This window comes from Ambystoma mexicanum, chromosome 4q (genome assembly GCF_040938575.1).
Source record: "Ambystoma mexicanum isolate Mex_15411 chromosome 4q, UKY_AmexF1_1, whole genome shotgun sequence".
Lineage (NCBI taxonomy): Eukaryota > Metazoa > Chordata > Amphibia > Caudata > Ambystomatidae > Ambystoma > Ambystoma mexicanum.
In genome coordinates this window covers 1248987276-1249004235 of record NC_090928.1, presented here as the reverse complement: position 1 = coordinate 1249004235, position 16960 = coordinate 1248987276, and the positions used below count along the sequence as shown (strand labels likewise).

General features: G+C 44.9%; 1 protein-coding gene across 1 annotated transcript in view; it reads left to right on the top strand.

The window, feature by feature from the left end:
- The window catches only part of LOC138468323 (exportin-5-like), a 1170237-nt gene that overhangs the window by 946340 nt on the left and 206937 nt on the right, over window positions 1-16960 (top strand). Inside the window, exon 26 of the mRNA XM_069608829.1 lies at window positions 11481-11575. Within this exon, the coding sequence (XP_069464930.1) occupies window positions 11481-11575 (95 nt within the window). The remainder of the gene's footprint in view (window positions 1-11480; window positions 11576-16960) is intronic.

The window sequence follows — 16960 nt, the reverse complement described above, 5'->3', positions numbered from 1 at the left end:
GGAAACCTAACACCAGGCATTGCTACTCCAGCAAATGGAAGCGCTTTGTCATCTGGTGTAACGGCAAGGGCATCAATCCTATTGAATGCTCACCTAAAGAGATCGTCTTGTACCTAACCCACCAGTTAGATTCAAGACTAGTTTTCAATTCTCTAAAGGCACACTTAACCGCGCTTTCGGCATACACCACGTCCCACAACAGGGTTTCATGGTGTCAAATTCCTGTAATTAAAGGCTTTATGGAAGGGGTAAAGAGACTTCATCCGCCTATTTCCAAACCCGCTCCCGGGTGTGACCTGAAAGTTGTTCTTATCAGACTAATGGGGCCTCCCTTTGGACCAATGTACAAGGCTAGCCTTAAAGCACTCACCTATAAGACCGCCTTCCTAGTGTCAATCACCTCTATAAGGAAAGTAGGTGACCTGCAGGCTCTTTCAGTTCAGAACCCATTCGTCAAAGAACAGGTGGTTCTACGCACACACCCTCACTTTGCACCTGAATTGATCCCAAAGCTCCATGTAAACCAGTCCATAAAACTACCCACCTTCTTCCAGAACCCCACTAACGTGACGTAAAGTAGCCTCCACACACTGGATGTAAGAAGAGTGGTTATCTACTATCTGGTAAAGACAAAGCCTCTAAGAAAAACAAACCATTTCTTTGTTTCAGTGGCAGCTGGTAGAGAAGGGGACCCTGTCTCTAAATCGGCTATCTCCAAGTGGAGAGTTAACTGCATCACACTTGTTACACTCTTGCCAAGAGAGATCTATCCTTCACGCCTAGAGCACACTACTCGGTGCACAGGGGCTACTGTAGCATTCATTGCAAATGTTCCTCTAGATTCCATTTGAAAAGCAGGAACCTGGAGTTCTGTAAACACCTTTACACAACACTACTGCCTAGATGCACACTGTAGGTCTGATTCTCACGTGGGACAAGCGATGCTAAGACATCTGTGTGCCACTGTTCCTTCTCACATCCCACCACCATCTCTGGGTACTTCTCGCTAGTCTATACAAAGCATGTGATTCTAAGCAGATTCACAAGCATCAGAAAACATGCATTACTCACCGTGATAGCATTTCTGATGATTGTATCTGCTTAGATTCACATGCACCCACCCTTCCTTCCCTCGTGGAGTAGAAGGAACATAGACCTCCTCCACCTTCTCTCTTCTATACTCGCTCACGCTGACTATAAGGCTCCCTCACGGCAGAAGTTTAGTTTAGTTTAGTTTAGTTTATTCATTTGTATTGTGCACCAGACCCGAGGGTATGAGGGCGCATGAGCAGCAAGGTGATTCAAAGCTTGGTTACAGGATGCTTATACTTTACATTACATAATTATACATTACATTACATAATTACAGTGTGACGATGAAGGAACATGTGTACAGTTTGGCAGGAGAGAATGCAGTAGATGTATTTAAAGAATTACAAATATATACAGGTTTAGTATTACAAATTTACAGATTCTCTTAAAGCATGCAACACGGAGAGCAGCCATGTGGTGTTAGAGGTGTTAGTGGTTCGTGTTCTTTAACCAATGGATGTAGTTGCGTCTAAAAAGTGAGTATGGTTGGGGAGTTCTGAGCGATGGTGGTAGGGAGTTCCAGTGTTGGGGTGCTTTCACCTGGAAGCTGTTGCCACCCATTTTAGTGCGTTTAAACCTGGGGACGGTGAGCAGATTAGCATTGGAGGTTCTGATGGGGCTGTGTTTGCATATTCTGTCTGCCAGATAGCGTGGGGCAGCATTATTCAGGCATTTGTGGGTGAGCGATGCTACTTTAAGCAGGATTTTGTCTGTTGTGCTGAGCCAGTTATGGGATTTCCTGATATTGGAAATGTGTTCCCTCCTGGGAATATTGAGTGCTGCCCTAAGGGCGTTGTTTTGTAGCGTCTGAATTTTGTTGGTGATTTGTTTGGTGGCTCCTATGTAGAGGGCGTTACAATAGTCCAGTTTGGATAATACCAATGCTCTGGCAAGTGTAGTGCAGCTGTGGGTGGAGAGGAAGGGTTTGACTGCTCTTATGAGCTTACATGTGTAGGCCGTAGAGGATGCCATCGAGCTAACCTGTTTGTGGAAGGTTAGGGAGGAGTCGAGGTATATTCCTAGGGTTTTTACTTCTTTCGAAACCTTGATTAGGTTCCCATCTATGATGAAGTTGGCATAATTGTGGTCGAGTTTGGTTAGGTTGGACGTAGAACCAAGGATGATGAGTTCAGTTTTGTCATCATTCAGGCATAGACTGTGCGAAGCCATCCATGCCTGGATGATGAGATACACCCTGTTCACCAAGGCCAAATCCTGGTTGTAATCTCCCGTCAACGGGATGAGGATCTGTGTATCATCGGCGTAGTTAGTGTAGGTGATACCCAGGCCGTCTAGATTATCAAACAGGGGCTTTGTGAACACGTTGTACAGAGTGGGGGAGACGCACGAGCCCTGTGGGACTCCACATGTAATGGGGATGGGTTCGGCGGCGGCAGAGGAGGAGAAGACTTGCATGGATCTGTTGTTGAGGAATGACTCAATCCAACTGATGGCTTCTTGTGAAAAGTGGGCAGCTGAGTCTAAATGATTACATAGGATTTTATGGTCAACTAGGTCAAACGCCGCAGAGAGGTCTAGCAGGAGTAGTAATGCAGTTTTCCCGTTATCTCTAAAGTCGTCTATTTGGGCTTTCAGATCTATCAGGGCTGTTTCAGTTCCATGTTCGGGTCTGAAGCCGGATTGTCTTATTCCTAGAAGGTGGTTTGTTTCAAGATACTTTTGAATTTGTAGGTATGCTGTCTTGTCTAGTATCTTGAGCAGGAATGGGACGGTGGTAATCGGTCTGTAGTTGGTTGGGATGGACGGGTCAAGGGAGGGTTTTTTGAGGAGAGGGAGGACCCAGGACTCTTTAAGGTTACTGGGGACTGTTCCTGAGGAAAAAGAGGCATTGATGAGTCTGGTGATGAATGGCGAGAGGTCTCAGAAGAAACACAACCAGAGGAACTTTGATGTGTGAGGGATTTTGGGTACACTACACGTCACGTTGGGGATAGTGTTACAGTCACGCCCATGTCGACGTCCCCTTTCGATCTTCGAAAGAAAGATGCAATACTCTGCGACTTACATTAGATGTAGGACTACATGCACAGCATGTGAATCTAAGCAGATACAATCATCAGAAATTCTATTACGGTGAGTAATGCATGTCATTTCACTATTAGAGTTATGTGATATTGAATGTTCTTGGTCATTTTCATAGTGTTCCTGCCCATAAATAAATATAGTATTTTTATAACTGTCTACGTGTTGAGAGACAGATGAATGCATCATTCACGGCATCGCCCCCTCTCCCACTTCTGTAATGAGCAGAATAATTCAAAACCCTGTCTCCTGACACAGGACTTATAATTGGAGAACAGTGGTTATTCATCAACGCCAGACAGATGGGCCCATGCCTTCATTCCCTTCAAGTTCTCAGAACAAACATGCCAGACAAGGCCAATTTCAAAGCTGAAGGTCCTGCCTTGAGGCCTAGGAAATCAGGGATGGTGTCTTATTTAATTGGAAGAAGCAGAGTTCTCTCACCCCGTGTCCCCCCCCCCCAAAAAATCACTGTTTTGCTCATGTGCTGATGACCTGCCAAGACATTCAAGGTTGGTAAAACCAATGCCAGCCAATCACAATTCCCCAAAATGATGCCGCCTGTAATTGTTGCAATAGCCAATGACCAGTTGTCTTTTTTACTATTCTCTCTCGAGGGGCGGTCCAAGGTGGGACCATCAGACTATTCGTGACCAGTGAAAAATTAATACTTCTACATTGTATATATAGACAATTCCCCTAACAAATACTGAATCCCCGCAGTTTTTTGTAACCAAGATCATGATGTGACGTCAATCGTGACGTATTTTGAGTTTAAAACAGGTTTACCAATGGAGAAGTTGGAATAGTTTTTACTTTCACTCTTTCCGTTATTGGGTGTTGACTTCCCAGCCTATGTGTTCTGCAAAGGACTGGGCTTTTCCAGTCTTACTTTAACTATGGTAGCAGTTTGGATACTTAAAGTCCAGGCCCTCGGATGGTTGACGCCCACTGTTATGTTACGAGCCTGTGGACTGCAGAGTGGCCAGTGGAGACCAGAGAATCACACGCGAACTGAGACGGTTGTCGGAGCCTCCTTGATGAAATTCCTGCCCCGAACCTTGTGGGGTGCCCGGCAGGGCGAAGACGAGTGACCGATTGAGGGAGGACCGATACCGAAGGCCTCAGCCAATTCATGGGAGAATCGAATTGGGAAACAAGAGGGAGGGAGGGATGTGTTTGTATATGCATAAATAGTGGGGAATTTTAAGGTGATGGTTTTTGAGAGGATACCTGTAACAAGGCTTATGGAAGGAGGTGCATTAAAACTTGTGACAGTTATTATGTTATGTTAATGTAATTTGTACAGCGCGCGTTCACCCGAAGGTATCTTGACGCTAGAGAGGGAAGTCGAGAATCATCATCCAAAGCAATAATAGGCAAAAACAGACATGTTTTGAGCGGTTTCCTGAATTATAGGTGATTAGACAGTTTTGTTTTACTGTCAATGGTAAGTCATTCCACATTTGTGCAGCGACAACTGAGAAAGCACGTCCTCCAATGCGTGTCCTACGAAAAGTCGTTACCAGTAGCAGACTGGCTGTAGCTGAGCGCAAGGGGCGGGTGGGGAGATACCGGGTAAACTTAGACTGAAAGTACTCTGCCCCCTGTCCGTGCAGCGCCCAGTGTACAATACAAGGTGCCTTAAACCTGATCCGCTGCATAACCGGAAGCCAATGAAGAGTACGCACCACAGGAGAGATGTAGGCCCCATACGGAGACCCTGTAGCCGCCCGTGCGGCCAGATTCTGAAGGCACTGAAGCTGTTGGATCATGCCTTTTGGGCAGTGCAAGATGGCAGGAATTGCAGTAATCCAGTCTACTCACTACCAGAGCTGCCACCACTGGGGGGTGAAGAGTAACATGCAACATAGGGAGCACCTTATTTAATGTTTTGAGTTGAAAATGGCCAGCTTTACATACTGCAGACACTTGGTAATTCATAGACAGACAGGCTGAGAGAATAACTCCCAGATTCTTCACCTTGGTCACAGGGACAGGCAGAGTGCGTAGAGACGAAGGCCAAAAGGAAGACCGAGTGGGATCAGGTGAGGCACCTACCTCCATTACCTCTGTCTTGTCCCCATTCAACTTCAACCAATTGCAACTCATCCACTTACCCACAGCATTCAGGCACTGATGAAGGCACAACGACACCTGTTAGGGAGAATTGTCAGAAATGTGCTAATTCCTCTGTACCTTAGAGAACCCCAGCTTTTGCTGGACTCTAGGACTTTTTCATTTTTACCTGGAGAGAGTGAGACCCTTTTTCCCCACTCTCTCATGTATTTTAATGTGATTTTAACTTTCTCTTTTGATTTTGGAGTCTGACAAACTCCATAGGCATCTTTTTACATTGACGCACACAGCACCTTCAGTGTAGTGCTACAGGGAAGTCTTTCAGATTTCCCCAAAGGTTTAAATACCTTTCTCTTGCATAACTACTGTTTCCAAGTGAAATTGACTTTACTTTACAATTTTAACTTTCTAGACCCAACACACACTATCTTAAAATAGGGTGCTGGAGGGGTTACTTGGTATCCCCTTTGTCTAGTTTCTCATGTAACAATTGTATGTTACTTTCTGCGATTAATGGCTGGTGGCAGTGGTTTACTTTTTACTACTGTGGTGTGTCTTTACCGTGCGCTGCAGTAAAGCACCCTTGGATGCCATTTTTGTCAAAATGGCCCTGTTCTTCTTTTTTGGCCATTTCTCTGTGGACATGTCCTTCTTGAGATTTTCTCTGCGCGCCAAACCAGGTTTGGTCCCTTTGTTAATTTTGTCATTGGCGGGCTTCACGGGTGAAACCCGCCTCTGGCTCCAGTATGTCTGGTAGGGGCAGGAAGTGAGGGAGGTGCCCGAAACTCCCTGTGCTTAATCTCCTGGGAGACAGGAATGCACTCTTAAGTGATTGGCCGGCTGGCTGGCTGGCTGGCTGTCCGGCAAAGACAGTAACTCTGCTGGGTGACTGACAGCTAGGCTGGAATGAATGGAAGAAACCTGCATAAAAGGCAAGGCTTGTTGGCTTGGAAGGCCGAGTCGACCACTGGACGAAGGAATCCGGAGAACAACTTGGAAGAGGACACCTGCTCCAACTCCTGGACCGTTGGTTTGCCCTGTGAAGCCCTGCTTCTGTGCTGAACCTCCACTTTCGTATCGACAGAGAAGCCCTGCGAAGACGACTTCTCCCCTTGAGTTGGTGGGACCAATCAACTCCAATGTAAGCCACCTGGACATCTTTCTCGGAGCTGGTTGAATTTCCATTGCAGTCGCTGCTGGAACCGAATAGCCAGGGAGAGGAACACCAGTTTGTGTGCGTTGCTTTTAAGTTGGCAAAGAGCTCCAGGAAGATCCTCCGGAGTCCCAGGAAGCAGGACTCACCAACCCTGAGCCCCCTCAACAGAGTGCGGGACCCCAGAAGCAAGGAAGGTCCAGCTCGACAGCCAAGAACCGCAGTGTTGCTGTGTGCGATAGACACAAAGAGCTGAAACACTGAATTGCCACTTGTTTGAAGAGTGCCGGTTGCTGTCGGTAACCATCCCATTGCAGGCATGAGTCCCCAGAAGTCCTCCCTCTTGTCCCCACGACTGAGGCCCAGGAACACAGGTTCTGCAGAGCTGCACAGGAACAGAAGTCGTCTGCTTCATTTTCTTCAAACTAAAGGTACTGTGAAAGTCTCAGAGAACTTACCTCTTGTAGTAGATTTGCTTCTACTGCTCACAAGTCTAACAGCTTGTGGCCCTACATTGATTTTTCTTTTTCTTCAAAGACTTCTAAACATTGTGCAAAGACTTCTAAACATTGTGCAACGACTTTTCTTACTTACCTGCAAGAAGTGCTTCAGCCACATAGGCATTTGCCCATTGACTTTGGTTTAGCCTGTTTTCATGAAAGACTCTTCTCTCCTCTGAATTAGGGGGTGTCTAAAAGTATTTGCCTGCTTAAGAATATTTGAGATCTCGGTTTGTTCTAATAACCTTTTCTTTGACACTCATTTCAGTACTATTCTTTTTTTTGATTAAACACTTTTATTGGTTTTGTTGTATAATACACAAAAAACAATGACCCTGAAGGGGTCCAGCAACCAAAAACATTACAAAAGAACATAAGGTCCAGATTTCAGTAGCGTAAGGTTATATTAGCAATTACATGTACACTCTTACATTTCATTTACATTCCAGCCACAGGCCTGTGTTGTACAAAAGTCTTATTGTGCGTTCTCCCACTTTTCCCAGATTTTCCCGGCTTTCCCAGGACATCCTCTGGCCGCATATACTCTTCGCTCCATCGCAATGCATGCATCTACATCATCTATCCATTGTGCATGCTCAGGGGTTACCCCCGATCCCCACAGCTTGGCAATGTTGCGTTTGATCAGTGCCGTGGTGGTTGCAAACAGTAGCTTATCAGTACGAGACATCTCACCCTTGTCCTCGACACCCAGCAACATCAATTTCGGATCTCTGGGCATGATCCGACCCAGTACCTTAGTGTGTCGCAGCAGCGTTGCCAGTATAACGTGATGTGCGGACAGTCCCATATGATGTGGAAAAAGGTGCCCTCTTCCTGGCGGCAGCACAGGCAATTCGGGTCTGTGGTTTTACCCCACCGGTACAATGCGACCCTTGGATAGTAAATTCTATGCAGGATTTTGAGCTGGACAAGGCGTAATCTGGCCGAAATGGCAGTTTCTCTCGGGTACATTAGGATTGTTATCCAGTCTTCAGGCAGTATCTCTCCCACATCCCTTTCCCACTTAGACTTTAGACTCGATAGCTCCGGTGTGGCAAATGAGGTGAGAACATTATACATCACCGAGATGATTTGGTGTCTATGCTATCTAGGACCAGGTTCCTCTCTATAGGGGTGCAGTCTGCCATGTCACGCAGGTCAGGCAGGTGCCGCTGTAGGGCATGACTTAATTGCGTATGTCGGTATCGGTCAGTGACAGGGAGGTTGAACTCATCCACCAACTCCTCAAATGGCACAATTCCCCCATCCCGAACTTTTGTTATTCCCGCAGCTATCCAATTCCGCCATTTCGGGAGCCTGTCCAGCTCAGGGATATGTTTATTTGCCCACAGTGGCTGTACCGGTGTGGTTTTCCCTTCCCAGTTTATATGTTTATGCGCCTCTGCCCAGTGTGGTGCCCGGTGAGCAGCCATTGTTTTGGTAGTGTTGGTATTAGTTTTCCGGTATAGGGACTCTAGTGGGGTTATGTTCGCTGCATCTAGGGTGTCGGCTTTAATGTGAGGTAGTGAGGGATTGTCGTGTAATAGGTCATTTATTACTGCCATCTGACTCGCCCAATAGTACGTCTGTATATGCGGCAATCCTATGCCTCCCTCCCAGATGGAACGCTGCAGGGTGTGGAGCGCTATTCTCGGGTGTCCATTGTTCCAAAGGAGTTTCTGGAGGATTCTGTGAAACTCCCGTCTGGGGATGTGTAATAGGGCATCAGTACTATTCTAAATGCTAACAGTAATATATCGATTTCCACAGTGTCCTAACTATTGATGTCACCTGTGGGTGTAGGAAGTGTCTGTGTGGCATCCCAAATGGATGTTTGCTGATTTAGGAACGAAGGGTGTGCATTTTTGAAGGTATTTGTGTTTTGCTATTATATTGCTCCTGTCATGATCCGCAGACCCTGGAAGTTGTGGATTCAATGGAGGAAGGGTTAAGCCGTATTGCTACACGGCAGAAGCGGGTGCAGCACTCTAGTGTTTTTACTTCCTGATTGTGATGTGTATTTACACGCGTCTGCAGTTTTCGACAGCGCGTTGCAACCCTCATTGCTTTTTTGGTTTACACGCTGTTCGAGTGCTACTCCTCGTACTCTCGTGCCCCTTTCCTAGTTTCTTTCCTCCCTGCTCCTGTTTCTTCCCCTTCCCTGCTGTCCTTCGTTTCCGCTCCTCGGAACGCCTCCTTCCACGTTTGTTTTCTCTTTGCCTCTCTGGTTTACGAGCAACTTTCCGCGCTTCTCGCGGTTATCCCTTGTTGCCGAGGCAGTCACGTTCCTGAACCGGGGACGTGCCTGTTGCTTGGTTTCCTCCTGGTATTGGTACTTACCTTCCATCTCTCTGCCTTTCCGAAGGGGCACTCAATCATACGTTGAATCACCTAAAACCGCAATACCTACCTGGAACGAAGATCACTGCAGGGTTTTTCGGCAAAGCTTTTCCCTGTTTGTGGGGTGGCCTCCCTGTAGGTCCCCACTGCTGAGCAATTGCATAAGGCAAAGGTGGCCTCCGGACGAGCCCTGCCTAAATTCCTCAATAAAAATCCTGCTACAGCTTGGAGAGAAAGAAGAGACATTCCCACGGACGAATCATCTGAAGAAGGACATTCAGGTGAAGAGGAGGTATCAAGAAACCCTGAGTGTAAGTGTTTATTTGGATACTTGTCACTGTGAATATTTGTGTAACTACTCATATTGACCCCTCTTGGGATAAGCCTGGCTGCTCATCAACACTACCAACCTGTGTAGTTCAGACTTATACCAAAGGTTGGGTCCTATTGCCAGGAGGCTTTACCTAACAGGAGGTATTGGATTGCCTTGTCTCTGTACCTACTAGTGGGCAGCGCAAATAGGGCTGGTGATGTGCAGTACAGGTCCACCCCACCCTTCAGATATTATACAGTGAAAACAGAAGGATGGTGGGAGTGTCCAGGATAACGCTACACATCTGACCGGTTTGGGGGGAGGCCCACCAACATATTGGGTGAAGGGCGGGAGCCTCACTCGAGCAACCCCTGTGGCATAACCCACATCTACCCAAAATCCAGAAGATGGGACACTTCACGATCTGGCAGGGACAGGGCTATACGCACACTTGCAGACTTAGTGCAAGACTGACACCTCCTGGACGTCGAGGTTTTGTAAAGGAAATTCGGGATCCAACCTAGCGAGCATTACAGGCACTTCAAATTAACAAACACTTTTAATAACCAATTACCTGATCTAAGAGAGGTTCCCAAATGTTCCCCCTCAAGACCAATGTTTTCCCAGAGTGCATCCCGACCAAGGTCACCTCTGTGCTATATCACGTCATTAACTCCTTCGGAACACAAGAACTGGATAGGTTAAAAGAGAAATCGGAAACGGACTTGGGCCCACCGGAAGCACTAATGTTTCCACAGGATATTGGTATTGATGCTAAGCTGAGACTGATTCAACTCAAAATATTACACCAAGCATACTGCTCCCGAACAGCGATGGTAAGATGGGGAGTGGCAGACATTGAGGAGTGTCTGAGATGCAAAAGGGCAGAGGGCAGTTTCTTTCATATGGTGTGGGGCTGTGACGTACTCCAGAGCTTTTGGAAGAAATGTATTGACAAGATCTCTGCTACTTTGGGGTCCTTGGTTCCACAGGAGCCGATCTGATATTGCTGGGTATATGGGGCGAGACAGACTTTACTAAACTAGAGAAGACCTTTCTGGCGGTTTGCACTGGGTGTGGGGAAGAGACAAACCACTGCAACATGGGGCTCGCGCGAAAAACTGAGTATAAACAGATGGTCCAATGAGGTAGACAGATGTGCATCCCTGGAAAAAGAGGTATCTACAAGACTAAAGGGTGCCCCAGGAAGTTTCAGAAGGTTTGGGAGAAGTGGGAGGATACTGGGTGATTGCCTGTTGTTGAAGGCCCGGCGACCCACAATGTTCCCTGATGCAGTAACTGACCCAGACCCTGTGTTATATGTCCCTGGACCTAATGCGATACACCTATGTTAGCCCTGCAATGCTTCATGGTGTGAAATGCTGTATTTATGACCTATGCCATGTGACCTTGTTGGTTGTTTAAGTCGATATGTATTTGTGTATGAACCAATAAACAGAGTTATAAAAAAAAACACAAATGTCAAGTCAAAGAAAAAACCAGGAAAAAGAGTAAACGTTATAGGGGACCCAAAAAGTTAGGTAGCCAAAATTCTAAAATGGAATTAAGCCATGAAAAGTGGACACGTTATGCTTTTGATGCAAATTTTGTTTCAACTGCTTTTAAATGATACTGTGAATTTCCCATCATGTCAACAGTGAATATTGAAAGCATGTGAATCTATGAAAGATGCCTACTCTGCAGAGTAATTGTTATATGCATGTCACTGTTTCTTGTATTGGTCTATATATGAAACTGTGTTCAAAGGGGTATTTGTGAAACCGATGAACTGTGTGTTAATTTTAAAGAGTAAAACGTACATTAAAACCACAATGCAATTCTTGTTTCCTGGCTTAAGGGTGCTTCTAGCCAGATTAATGTTGAACCAGTGACACATTTCTCTTGCCTGTTGTATTTTTTTCAAACTTTAGCTTTACTCTTTGACCTCCTTTGTTAACAGTGAAGATAGCACTGCAGATGACAACCCAGAGTCCCAGGAAATGCTTGAGGAGCAGCTGGTCCGACTGTTGACCCGAGAAGTCATTGACCTCCTAAGTACGTATTTACAAGAATTAGCACATTTAGACTTATTCTCAGTGTTTGCCATTAAAGAAGAAATCTTTATAATGTTTGCCTTCCTCCCGCAGATTCCTTACCTTTTTCCTTACATAACCTATAGAGGGCTCAGGCACTTCTCAATGATTAAGAGGGCCAGGTCCTTGTGAGACACACACACACACACACACACACAGACAGACAGACAGACAGACAGACACACATTTTCTCTCTGTCTTGCTAGTAAGATGAAGAAATCTACACATTTGTTGCACCTCTCCTTTGTCTCTTTGGGTATACTGACGCTCTATGACGAGAGACTACTTTTTATACTCTTTTTACTGAGCCTAGAAGGCAACACTGGGTAGCGAGCCTAAGATGGTTCCGAGGCTTGGATGAGGTGTATCTGCCTGCTTGCTATTATCATTTATATACTCCCTTTAGATGCAATTTGCTCTGTTGAGGCTGTTTGACTCTTGTTTGACATATAGATTATAGACCATGTTACCCTTAACTACATTGGTTGTCAGTGACGGTTTTAGAGTATCCTTAGAGTCATGGTTTGAGGTCCTAGACCGCTTTATACTGCACATCTGCAAGGACTGAGTGTTATGGTTAAGCACATGGCACTTTATATTGGTAATTTTGCATGCACAAAGCACTTTATTATATTGCTATTATCCCTGATTGTTGTAGGTGTTATCATTGTTACCTGGTTGTGTCTATTGTGGCCTGAGTTTCATTTATTGGTTATTTGTATTTGGTTCTGATTTACAGGCACTTAGCACTTTATCAAGTTGCCATTAAAAAAAATATAGTGGTATCGTGTCTTGCATTAAGCTTAGACATAGATGGGGTATATATAATACTACTATATTTCTGTATACAGGATCATTTGCCAAATTTAGATACTCAGATTTGTAAAATGAAAACTTAATATTTCTCACACAACAGGTATGATACCATACATTTTGTATGGGGTACATATGGGCGCCTAGGTATAATGCACTTTCTTAATGGCTGCTATGTATTATTTTGCACTTTCTAAATATAATGTCAGATTGCATATTTGTTTATTATGCGTTTGGTTCAATCAATTATACTGTTTTTAAAGATATGAAGTTAATATGCATGCAGGATATCACCGCGTAGAATGCAATGATGGAGATTGTTGGCTTTGGGCACAAGGTAAATGTCTATGGTGAGGTTCATCTAAATTTCCTTTCCATTAGGCGTTCTGCCACTAGTGCAGAACGTACTTGTAGCCTCTACTTAAATTGAGTGGCTTCAGCTTACAATGCTTAACTATTTAGGCAAATGCCACACATAATTATAAAGTTTGACTTTACAACGTGAGCTCCATTTCTAACAATCTCCAAATGCAGAAACATGACGGCATCTCTCACTTGAGATTTTATCATGTGTAGAATGTAAGCACTTACAAAGCATTGCAACTTGTAGTATTCAAGAAATCACAAGATGTGGGCCCCCATATCATGTAATAGATCCTCATTTAGGATGTGGTACTCTCTTCCAGCCTGCTACCAAATGGATGTTTTACCAAATTTAAGTCTATCATCTGTGTCTATACCCCTCAACATGATCAAGCAGAGTGTGAACCGCAAAATGTGTTTGCTTGTATTCTTTTTTCCACGGCACATTAAAATAAAGGAAACTATGCTGTCTGGATTTCAGTGGTGACTCTCTTTTTGCGAAAAGGATATTTGACTTTCAGCTGCTCTTTGGAGTGCATTCCGCACTCCATATTTTTGTATGTAGGTTTTTCATATATGTAGCGGCCCTGTAGTTCTGGTTAAGTTGCTCAACTCATAGCAAGAGAATTTTTTTGGGCGGCTTAGAACTTTGCTCCCCCTGGAAAATCCTTACCAAACTTTGCAAAAAAAAAGTATATGGTCTCGTCTGAATTATCTGGGTAAGTTTGGTGAGGTTTTATGAAGGGGTGCAAGTTATAGGGAGGGGTCCCAAAATTATTTTTTCCATTGGCACAATGGAAAAGATTTGCTCACGCCTACAGCCCAAACCGCTGGATGGATTTTCACCAAATTTGCGGCAGGAGTGGCGGCTTGGTCCCGAAAGCTTGCTTTTGTATATTTGGTGTAAATCTGTCCAGTAACTTTCTTTAAAACGGCTAAAAGCAGGTAAAAAGAAATGAGTGATATCTGGGTTCGGTCCGAGGACTCACTTACCCGATTTCTCTGCGGAAAGGCTTCTGTTTGGTCCAGAGGGCGGTGTGATGTCTGCGGACATCGGACGCGGCCACTGATTGGATGGTGAAAAGCGCGAAGTGCGTCAGATTTTTGGAAACTCCCGCCATGTTAGATTTGCAGACAGCGGCCCTGTCTGTGAACATTGCGGTAAAAACATATTAAACACATCATTGCACTTGTCAAACTTATCAAACGATCTCTGGGGAGGTGAAGCGTGATGAGGATGGGATGGGATATGGCCGACAAAAGCCAAAAAACTGGTGTTTTTCATCCACAAAGTCGTGTACAGTCTGTTCACGGACCGTCCTGTGATGTTCACGAACACTTCAGATGTTCGGGGACATCTATGCCTATTTCTGCATTAAAGGGTTGTTGAAAAGCAGTTTTTGGATGGCTTCTACCTTTGGCGCCACTCGATGAAACTGCATGAAATTTGGGAATTGTATTCTAGACCTGATTCTTAATGGTTCTGGAAAGTGTGGAGCTGTTTTGGCAAGAGGGAACACAATTAGAGGGGGGGGTCCCAAAATATTGTAAAGGCTTCTAAATGTGGTGCCATTTGACAAATCTGCACAAAGGTTTGCAGAACTATTTTAAATCTAGATGTAGATGTGTTTACAAAGTTTGGTGGGATTTTGTCAAGAGGGAGCTAAATTAGAGGTGGGTCTCAACATTTGTAGATGGCTTATAACTTTGTTGCTATTTGACTAATGTGGACAAAGGTTTTCAGAGAGATTATAGACCCAACCTTGAATGTTTGTTTAAAACCTGAATGGATTTTGTCAATTGAGGGTTAAGTTATGACTATTGTATGTACATACATTTTGACACTTTTGAAAAAATAACATGGACGGATTTCAAGCAATTCGTGTAAGGAGCATTGGCAAGGACCTTGAAGCATGGTTTTGCAAATGTGCCCGTATTTTTTTTATTTTTTGGACAAGTTTCATAATGTAGGTACAAAAATAGTGATATACCTTTTGGTGACTGAGGTATAGCCTGTGGCCATGGGCAATGGCCAGATTGTACGGGTCCTGGAATAAAGTCATGACCCGGACAATCTGGCTACTGGCCATGACCGCGAGGGACAAATGGGGTTAAAGTGGCCATGTCCACCTGGGACCGGCTATGTTGTAAAGTTATTCAAAAGTGGGATAGGTTTGAAAGGGGAAAAATAATTTGCTTGTGGTAATATGGTCATAGGGCTTTCTCTTCGCCTGTACAGAGCCCCACCTTCCCTTTCCATGGTGGCCATCTTGGAAAAGGATTTTCCTTCCTACAGCAGGACACCGCAGGCTTCCCGGTGTAAGAAGAAAAATCCTTTTTCTCCAGCATTGGATCTTTCATAGATTGTGATGCTTGAACATTCTCCGACGTCAGACCGGGAATCCCCAGTGATTTAAATAATTATTTAAATAAATGTGTATATATACATTATTTAAATAGAAAATGAATGTAGATTGCCCATAATGGCCTATGAGCCATTCAATTGTGTAGTCCCTCCACCTCACTTTGGTTGTTTATGGCCCTGACCAATGAGGTGGCAGTGTTTAAGCTGCGTCCCTGGCAGCCATCTTCAGATTTTTCCCCACAGTCTAACAGACAGAGGGAATCCTCCAGCTCTGAGTTTTTCTTTTTTTCTCATTGTTGGCTGTTAAACTTTTTCTCAATTTAAATCCACCTTGATTTCCTGATTAAGCTCTTCCTACTCAGTGTTTCTGGGCTCAGAAAACCATTATTTTCAATCGAAAATTCATCGAGTGAAACATCTCTTCACACCATGTCAGAAGAACAAACTGTCAAAAAACCTTCCCTGTTTAGAGACTGCATTAGATGTAAAAAGAAGCTTGTCTTCATGAAGGATCCTCATGAGCAGTGCATGTACTGCCTCTATCCTCATGACATCCAAAAATGCGACATTTGCAAGACTTTTTCCAACAAAACTCTTCAGGATAGGCACAGAAGACTTCTTCTAAACCTGGAGTCAAGAAGGCACTCTTCTGATGAAGAATCCGTTAAGACAGCTCCTGTGCCGTCTAGAAAAACCCTCTGAGAGGCAAACTTCAAAAAGAAGGGACTCTTCAATGGAAAGGAGTACTTCTCCTTCACATAAAAGCAAGAGGAAGGTGGAATTGGCTTCTCTCACACCTTCTCTTGGCTCTGTAGCCCAGAAGACAAGGCAGTCTGGGGAAAAACTACCTCTGAAGGTAAGGAGGCGTTTTAAAACAATCTGGGGGGGAAGGGCAATAGTCTACGGAAACGCAGTCAACTAGCAGCACCAGCGATAATGGTCCGTCGAAAACCAAGCCTTCAACGAAACCCAAAACGTCCACGACAACGCTTCAAACCTTGCCATCGGCGATTAAGTCCTCGTCGTTGAAATCAGCCTCCACTAAGCAGTCGTCGACAAAGGGAATCCATCCCTTGACCACAAAGCTTTCGTCGACGGAGAGGGATCATCACCCGTCTACGAAGCTACGGTCGACAAAGTCATTGTCAACAAAACTGCCAACATGTTTGACGGCACAATCCACTTCCTAGTCGACTGAGAAAAGTAAATCCAAGACCCTGTCTACAGATGCCACAGGTACGCCACCCAATGAAAGAGGTTTGAGCAAACCAATGGGCACAGTTCCTTACACCCCGGAGGACCACAGTCAACTAATAGGAACTCAACGGTCTCCTTTAAGAGAGATGACAGAACTTCCAGACATCATTTTGCATGAAGAATTTTCAGACACCAAATTCATTTGTGAACAGCCTATTCTCACCCCGAAGGAAAATAGCCCTCCTTGTCGTCCCACTACGGAGGAGCCCACTGACCCATACGATCTATCACTCATGGCGTCAATGCAAAGGATAATTGACAAATTCAACAGGGGTCAGAGACAGACATCCATCTTCTACACCGAAGGATAAAAAAAACTACCCCTCCAGAGGGATATTTCACCTCGTCGTAGCACACCAAGAAATTCTCCTCCTAGGAGGACACCTCCTTAGAGGCTGCATTTACCAGAGCCTCCTCGCAGATCTAAGAGAATGACGCTCAGTGCTTCGCCGCCAAGGGTCGCCCCTCTGAGATATTAGGCCAAGGCAACCTACAAGGGACCCCACGGTAGTTCCATCTATCGCATCAGTATCAGACTGGCAGGAGGAT